The following is a 9,118-nucleotide window of genomic DNA, read 5'->3' as shown; positions in this document are numbered from 1 at the left end:
TGAAGCTGAGCCATGTTTCTACATGAGTAGAATGTGTCCTTTTATTTAAAATGCATCTCTTGGTTATTTGTGGGGGCTGCCTGTTTTTACATGAGTAGAATATGTCCTTTTATTTAAAATGCATCTCTGGGTTATTTGTGGGGCATAGGAATTCATTCATTTTTTTTCCCTTCAAAAAATAGTCCGGCCCACCACATGGTCTGAGGGATGGTGGACCGGCCCACGGCTGAAAAAGGTTGCTGACCCCTGGTTTGGACCATACAATCCCTGTTGTGTGAAGTGCCCTTTCATGCTATTTGATGATCGCCATGTACTTTGTGAAATTCCTACACAGAAGGCAATTCTAACACGCAGCATATGTAATAGCTGCATACACTGCAAAATAAACATGTATTGGTTATTGGATGTAATAATCTACAAGCAGGTTGTCTGCTTTTTCAGTTTTATGTGCTAAAATTATATTATGACTTGCAAGTTCTGAAATGAGCGTATTAACACAGGGTACAGTGCAATTCCTTCATAGAGGAGTGTTATTGTAACAATGTGTGTACAAGGCAGTGGAACAGTGGAGGTGGTCGTGACATGCTCTGTACCTGAAACCAGAATTATATGGTAGGCTATATTTATGAGGTGGCAGATTACAGGTGCAAGAACTTCATTTTTAATGCTCCCTTCTGTTGGAAACAAAATGCTGCTGTTAGCAAAAGGGGAAAAAATCCAGAACAAATTCTAGTCCGTTTTATCCCCTTTCCGCTCATGCGCCAGGTCTTTTTTTAATGTATATTTGTTTTTAATATGAATTGAGTTGTAAAAAGACGAGCATGATTTACCACAGGGGGAGATTTTAAGGCTGAAGTAAATAAATGGGGCGGGGCCTTATTCCCTGAGTCCTCCCACCCCAGATTCAGATCGATGTGCTGCGACGTTCACTGAGGAGGACACACACGACATATTTTAACATTGTCAGCAACCCCTAAATACACCCGCCCTGCAAAAGATGGGCGAGTAGAGCGTCTGTGCGCATTCTTAATTCTCCGCGTGCGAACTAACAGGCCGCCCGAGAAGCTGCCGCTGCCGCCGCATCCCCCCCCCCCCGCTTCAACCCACTTTAGGGGCCTGAGGAGGTTGCCTCGGGAACAGTGCAGAACCAACCCGCCAGAGGGCGGCCACGTCCGCTGCGAGCGGACGCCTCTCCGCTCCCCATAGCGAGTTCCCCGCCCGCGCTCCCTCCTTCCCGCTCCTTGGCTGCCGGCTTGCACCGCGGCGTTTGCGGCGCTAGGTGGTGCTGCCCGCCCTGCTCCTCACGGTGCAGCATGGCGGCGGCGGCGGGCGCCTCGCAGCCCCAGGCCGGGGCCACCGCCGCTGCCCCTCTGGTGGCCACTGAGGAGTCGTCGGACAGCGAGCCGGAGCAAGAGCCCGGCTCCCCGCAAAAACTCATCCGCAAGGTCTCCACGTCCGGCCAGATCCGCCAGAAGGTGAGCGCTGTAAGGGTCGGGCCTTCAGGGGAGAGGAGGAGGAGGAGGAGGAGGTGGTGGTTATGCGCTTCCCCCTCCCCTCCTCCTCCCAGCCTTCTTCCCATCCTCCATTTCATTCCCACTCTCTCCTCCCCAGACCAGCCCCGGGTAAACGGCGCTGCTGTGCAGGGCCTGGGCTCTCCAGCAGCCCTTCAGCGCGTTTCTCTAACCCGGCCCTCTCGTCAGCAGCAGGCGCCACCAGGGGTGGCACTTCCATCGCCCTTTGCCCTTCCCCTCATGGTCTATACCTCCCACCCCCCCCCCCATCGCTACTGCGCTTTGCAGGTTTTATTAGGGCCTTCGGCAAAAAAAATATGCCCGTGGTGGTAGTGGGGAACCCCTCATCCACCTCTTGCATCCTCCCATCTATCTCAATTGCTGGGTCTCCCAATAAGGGAGGGCGAGAGGGCACACAGGTGAGCAAGGGCCAAGGCAGCAGCTGGTCCCTGCGCTGCCCTGGCATTTCGTCCACCTGGGTGAGCAAGGTGTGGAGGTGGGGCTGGAGGAGAAGATGCTTCTGCTTATGCTCCCGAGCGAGCGCAACCTGGCGCAGGGGTTGGCAGCATGCTATGCGACATCCAGAAGGAGCCAATAGAGGTGGGTGGCTCCATGCCGCCACCCCAACCTTCGCTCACTGTGCTCGACTGTGCTTGCTCTCTGGGTAATGCAGTGGTTAGGATTGGCGCCCATTATAGTTATGTATCTATGTATTTTTACGTATGGCTTCCCATGGAGGTGGTTTCACCACACAATAAAAAACCATATACAAAACAGCTGCATATATAAAAAATAGTATAGGCCCAGCCCTTGCTGTCACACTGAATTGAGGGAGAAGGCAGAGGAGTGAGTGGGAGCGAATGTCCCGGCAAGGAGTCGTCATCTCAGCTTTCTTACCTGAGCATGCTGTCTCTCACTCTCTTTCTCAGTGGGTTGTTTGGTGGGCTCAGCTCTAGCCACCCAGAGAGAGAGTGTACGTAAGCTATTTACCTGCACACACACTCTCTCTCTGACGTGGCAGTAATACCCCAAATATATTGCCTGGAGGAGCTACTAAGTAAGCAGGTGAGAAGTGACAAGACATCTCTTTCTTCTTCACTCTCCCTATCTAGGTGGTAAGTTAAGAAGCTGCCATGTCACCCAAAGTTAGTGCATCCAACTTTGGTGCAGCCCATATGCAAAGTGTAAGCAACTAAGTGGAGTTGGTGGCCGTCTCTGCTATCTTGCCCTCCACTGGGCAGAGGTGGACTTTAAGAAAGAGTAGGAACAGTGATCAAGGGGAGACACAATCTTTCTCTGGGCAGCATGGTGGTTGTGATTAGGCCTAACAGAGGTATCACTTGGATAGGTGAGCAACTACTGACATTAGAAGAGTGTTGTATCTGGTGCTTTGAACTGTGCACCTGCAGTCCGTGTTGTGTATCTCAAGAACATTTCCATTATTCTGGCACGGGTTTGATTATTTTGAATGACCAGCAGCAATTCAGCCAGGGAAGCTTTTGCTATTGCTGCATCTGGTTGCCAGGAAAACCTGCAACCACTGAATTTCTACGTGTTGCAACATGGTTATGAAGCCATACTAGAAAAAATTTAGAATCTTATTGGAGGTACCCCTGGTATCTCTCAGAAGTCTGCAAATAATGGGTTATGTTTCAAGTTGTGAACCCAGCATTCAAAATCCTTATTGTGCATTTTGGGAGCATTTGCTGCCTGTAAAGCTTCTGGGATGCTACTTGTATCTTTGACACAGTGTTATATGTACTTCAGCTGGAAGTCGTCATACCATATGGTTGGGCAGCAATAACAGCAAAAATGAAGGATGAAAAAACCATTGCCTTATGAAGGTTCATTACATCATATAATCGTGTGACGTTGAAATGGCTCGGCAATGTGTTTCACATTCAGGAGGAGAAAAACTCGTCTGGTTCACACATAATGCTAAACCAGGAACGGGGAACCTATTTCCCTCCAGATGTTGTTGGACTGCAATTCCTATCAGCCCCAACTAGCATGGCCTGTGGTCAGAGGTAATAGAAACTGCAACAATCCAACAGCATGGTTTAGCACTATGTGCATGATTTGGAATTGGCTGGAGTGAAGCCTTGGGCTCACTCTGCTACATGGGAGAACTAAGGATTTGCACAGTGTTCACGTTTCTCTTTCCACTAGTATTTCCTTGTTATGTACAAACGTTGATTTTGGTTTCTGCAGAAGTTGATGGGCTGCAGAATAGGAGGAAAGAGGAGGCATGGAAATGGGGGTAGTGCCTACTGTAAGAAATGACAGTAGAGGAGGGATGAAAAAGGGTGTGTGCAAAGGGGGAGTTGTAGAAAAGGGAAGGAGGAGTAGGCATAGGTATGGGAGTGAAGATGAAAGCAGGGATACAAAAGGGGCTGCAGAAAAGGAGGGGATGGTGGCTTCATTACTGGGTGAAGTTGAAAAGGGTGCTTAGTAGTTATAGTGTGTGGGAGGAGGAAGACTCTGGGGTGGACTCTGGGATAGGGGTTGTAGAAAAGGGGGGGGGGAGAAGGCATGGCCATGAGAGGAAAGGTGAAAATTGGTACAAAATGGGGCTGCAGATTAGAAGGGGAAAGCTGGGACGATTGCTTGATTAGGCACAATATTCAACAAACGGAAGTGTATTAGTGAGGGAATGGTGAGCAGAGCCCCGTAGTTAACATACTGTATATTCGGAGAGAACTCTGTGGGGAAACTCTGGGTTTCAACCAATATTAAGTTTCTGAATTACACATTTTTTTCTTTATTAAACTAAGTCTGGAAACAGCCTTAAGTTTAAGATAGAAAAATCACTCCTAATTTCTGCTGCATTGGTCAAACTTATGAATATATAGTATAGATAGATAGATAGATAGATCAAACAAGGAAACAAACAGGAAGAAACCTCATAAAACATGTAGTTAAGCCCACTATTGTTGTATTAATGCTGAAGCATTTTATTCTGGGGTACTGATTTAAAGTCACTGGCAGTGACATCATAAACTGTTAATTGATTACTTGCTTTTTACCTCAGGTAGCCAAATTCTTTGTACTGTATATGGAGAGCTGCTATCTATACTTTGAAGTAGGTGATGATAACATTTACAATTCTAGAAAGTTCCTGAACTTCATTTTGTTCGAAGATGGGCATTTGAAATTCTGCTTCCTTAAATGCTTTTATCATATTTAAATAGTACACTTGCAGTGACTCCCTTAGGAAGGATTCAGCAGTCTCAAATATGTAAATTTGGCATTGGTGTGAGTGAGAAAAACCAAGAATGAGCCTTTCCTAAATTTGAATGTTTTAATTGCAATAATTAGAGATATGACATGGATGGATACCTTTTATATTTTGCCATAGTTCATATAAGGCCAAACTCCGCTCTGAATTCCCACTTAATCACTTGCCATGCTTTGCATCATTTCCTACGTCAATGTGGTTGTAAAAAGCCTAAACACTCTGCTTGTGCTATGTGAATATAAACATTTTAAGTACAAGGATTATAAACAGAAATTGTGTATAGCCATTAAGCTTCCATTGCTTTAATCTAACAAAAACCTCTAGCTAAGCAGTACTGGATTCTCGAGATAACAATTTTAGAATTACCAATTGCTCCATTTTATGACTTGCTTTCTTAATTATGTATACATTTATTAATTTACTTCCTCTCTAGCTTTTGATCACCTTTTCTTTTCCAGTGAGAGATGAAAGACAAATGCATGATTAATGTGTATACTGTGCATGCCATTTTGAGGGTTTTCTTCAAAACTGACTTGGGTTGTTTCCATGCTAGAACTCTTTAATGCTGCTGAGGAAGTGTTTCTGCAATTAGGTGGTAGTGGAAGTAAGGCAGATTCTTCACAGCACTCAATATAGCAATATGTTATCCAGTATCTTGGCCAAGATGCTTCTTTAATGTCTAGTCATATCTAAGTTCAGCTAGCTAAGATGCTTTACATTGCTAATGGCAAGCTTCGTGTTTGCTGGTTCAGACATGTTACTGCTTTCTGGGAAGTGTGGTTTGGGGATTAATACTCATTTGTTCCCTATTTTGCCAGCCCCCACCCCCTGACAGTAATATGTGTTAAATTAATGACTTCTCTTCCATTGTAGCTTTTAATCTTTTCTTTCCATTACAGTAAAGTATTGCTATTTTACTATAATGAAAAGAAAAGAGGGGGGAATGGCGAGAAACCACTAATTTAATGCACACTTTGGGAGTTGGGAAATTGGCCAAATGGGCAATTCAGCACTATTCCTGCAGCTGCACTGGCCAGGGTAGAAATGGAATGGGCTTGAACCTGCCGACGGGAGCTTTCTGTTTAAAGGAACAGTTACCCTTAAAAACTCTAATCACATGTTGCCTGTCCACAATGAACAGGCTGCTGCTGCAAAAAGAAGAAGCCACAAGTTGGGCCTGAAAAAACACTGGACAACAACACAGAAAACAGTGGAATGTAATAATCTGAGAGTGGTTTGTGAGGATTCCCCATAAGAAGTGAGTGAAGAAAGGATGACAGTTCCAGGGGAAAGGACAACCCTGATGTTAATTTGAGCTTTATAGCTGCTCAGTCACATAAGGTTGACAATTTAAGATATAGGAAGGTTCAACAGGTCCTGAACAATAAAAGAGAAATATGCACATGACAGTATGCTTCCAATAAACCACAAGAATATATTCTAAACATATATTTCCACATAGGTACCTTAGGTTTGTTCTTGCTGTTACTCTGAACAATTACTGGCCTTGAGGAATTTCTGGAATTGTAATAGTGTTAGTTCTCAGCAAGAATTTATCTCTTAAATCATCCAGTGAGTTACAGTTTAAGTGTTCATTGCAATAAATCTCAAGTGCTAAGGCACTGCTTTGCTTGCATCTCAACTATTGGCAAGATGATCTAAAGCAGGCTTCCTCAAACTCGGCCCTCCAGATGTTTTGAGACTACAATTCCCTTCATCCCTGACCACTGGTCCTGCTAGCTAGGGATCATGGGAATTGTAGGCCAAAAACATCTGGAGGGCCTGAAGGCCTGAAACATGGCTAGCCAGAAGATTCTGTTTTTACTTTAGTTTCTTATTCACGTTCACAAAGCAATCAAAGGTTCCTCTTACTTAGCAGTGCACTGAAGAACAGGTGGTACCTCTAGCACAGGGATAGGCAAACTCGGCCCTCCAGCTGTTTGGGGACTACAACTCCCATCATCCCTAGCTAACAGGACTAGTGGTCAGGGATGATGGGAGTTGTAGTCCAAAAACATCTGGAGGGCAGAGTTTGCCTATGCCTGCTCTAGCATATAACATTGCTGCTTAAGATCCTTTTAGACTAAGCCCAAGTGACAGCCTCACTTAGTGATGGAAGCAGTAAACGGAAGGCAGACTGGCTGTGTTAAAGAAAACTGAGAATCTTAAGTACAATACTTTAATGACAGAGTTTTGTATGAGAGAGAGACTCAGTAAAAGCATAATATTGCTTATACATTAAAACTGTACTATGCCTTTATTCCAGCAGACCTGTAGAGAGAGACAGGATTTTGGGAGAGGTGTTAGCAGGTGGTATGAAACACAGAATTTTGTAGCACAGCCTGCTTAGTATTAGTCATACTCCTGTCTTTACTGACCTTTGCTAATGCACAAGCTGGACTGGAGGGAAAAGTATCAGCAAAGACTCAGATTTTCCCAAAGAGAGTTCACTTTACAAGTTGACACCCATGGCTCTCTGTCATTTCCAAGTTCCAGGAACTAGAGAAACATTTCTGTGAATTGATATGAATGTTTAGGAAGTAATTGTACAAAGTTAGTTATAGACACAACACTGGCTCCATGTTGCTCCTGACTTCCCTATAGTCATTGGCTGAGTTTACTTATTATTTGGAATATTTACAAACTACTAAACATTACAAAATACCATAGCAAATGTATAATGACAATAAAAATACAGTATAACAAAATAAATCAGATACAACAATACAATAATACAATAATAATATAAAAAGAGCCTACTGAATCATGCCAGTGGCTCATCTAGTCCAGCACCATGTTCTCACAGTGGCCAACCAGATGCCTGTAGGAAATCTGCAAGCGGGATTGGAGCACTAGAGCGCTTTCCCTGCCTGTGGTTTCCAGCAACTGGTATTCAAAAGCATTTCTGCCTTCACATTCTCCAAAGGGAAATCCGATACTGCCCACAAGTATCTGGAAAAGCCTCGAGAAACCCTGTGGAAGTAAGGAAGATTTTAGCATCAATACAATATATGTTGGAGCTTGTCTAACTTAAATGGGCAATGTGTTGCAGAAGCCAGGTTCCATTGCATTGAGGTTGTCATGTCACACCATGGCTGTTTTCAGATGTAATACTAATCCAGAGATGCATAGATTTGAGCCTGGGATCTTTTTCATGCAGATCACGTGTTCCGTAAGTGTGCCTTGGCTGTGGTTCAAAATAGAGGGTAGGATTGTATTCTAAGCATCAGTTACCCATCTAGAATGTGGGAATAATGATGACTTCCCTTGCATGGGAAGGTAAATATTATAAAACATTTAGTGCATGAAAATGTATAAATGAGAAATGTGAATGCAGATTTTTAAATAAAATTAAACCAGTATTAATTATGTAGCATAATACTTTACAATCTGCAATATTTTGCTGCTTTAGAATTCACTGTCTTTTCTGGAGCTTGTGTTGCTTTATTAAGAAGTAGTCTTCTTTATATCATTACTTTGTCCTATTTTTAACAGCGTGGTTTACCTGTAGTTTGCAGTGCAACAGGACGTGGTGAGGACCAGCAGCAATAAAGACCTTAAAAATAGTTGCCACCTAGCTAAAAATAGAAATGTGAGACAAAGTACCGGTAGTTCAGACAATATCTTTTAGCTGCTGTATGTGTGTTGTTGACCAGGGCTAATGAAGCAATGACACATTCAGTCATATTTGCTCCAGATTTTCTCAAATGGTTCCTCTTTTGTAGAAGTGTATTTTCCATTCATGATTAGAAAGTGGAAAAAATCACCAGATGCAGGCATAATATGAAACCGTGGTATGTGCTAACCATAGTCAAGTATCCATGGTTTGAGCTTCCAAATGTGTAGCAGACAAACCATGGTTGCTTGTATGCTTGTTTCCCACTTGTCTCCCACTGGCTCAGCATCCAGCTTCACAAGTTCACTCCTGCCTCCTTGTTGTAGCAGCCTTTTGAGGCAAAGCAACTATCCTAATTGATTTGTTAATAGTATATAAATTCAGACATAACAACAAACCACAGAGGACCTTTTCAGCAGTCCCATTTTCTCCCTGGTTTGTGGAATGCTTCACCTGGTGAGACCCACCTGGTGCAGACTGTCATTTTTTCAGCCCCAGGTCAAGATGTTTCTCTACTCCCAGGTGTTTGATGTGCTAATTGTGGTTTCCTCATCCACCAGCATTATGCATAACATGCACCTGCATTATGTGCAGCTCAATTAATGTTTTCAGGACACATCATAATCATTTGGAACTTGACATCCTTCAGAATGGATTCATTGACTAGTTTAAAGTGTTTTGGTGCCTCTGGCAATACTTCAGTTTCAGAAGGTTATGACATCAACTTGCACACCTGAAAAAGAAATATGAACA

At 43.7% G+C, this 9,118-nt stretch overlaps 1 protein-coding gene across 4 annotated transcripts in view; it reads left to right on the top strand.

Moving 5' to 3' along the window:
* The first annotated feature begins 1,286 nt into the window (after positions 1-1,286).
* DGKD (diacylglycerol kinase delta) overlaps positions 1,287-9,118 on the top strand; it is an 81,978-nt gene continuing 74,146 nt past the window's right edge. For 3 of the 4 annotated variants that reach the window (XM_033149997.1, XM_033149999.1, XM_033149996.1), the window contains exon 1: positions 1,288-1,475. In XM_033149997.1, coding sequence (XP_033005888.1) covers positions 1,314-1,475 — 162 coding nt within the window. In that variant the 5' untranslated portion in view covers positions 1,288-1,313. Of the gene's footprint in view, positions 1,476-9,118 lie in introns of all 4 variants that reach the window. The other variant, XM_033149998.1, reaches the window with a different exon arrangement.

The sequence above is a fragment of the Lacerta agilis genome, chromosome 5 (assembly GCF_009819535.1).
Source record: "Lacerta agilis isolate rLacAgi1 chromosome 5, rLacAgi1.pri, whole genome shotgun sequence".
NCBI classification, from domain to species: domain Eukaryota; kingdom Metazoa; phylum Chordata; class Lepidosauria; order Squamata; family Lacertidae; genus Lacerta; species Lacerta agilis.
Note: the sequence above shows the minus strand (reverse complement) of the source record. Positions and strands in the feature narration are given on the sequence as shown.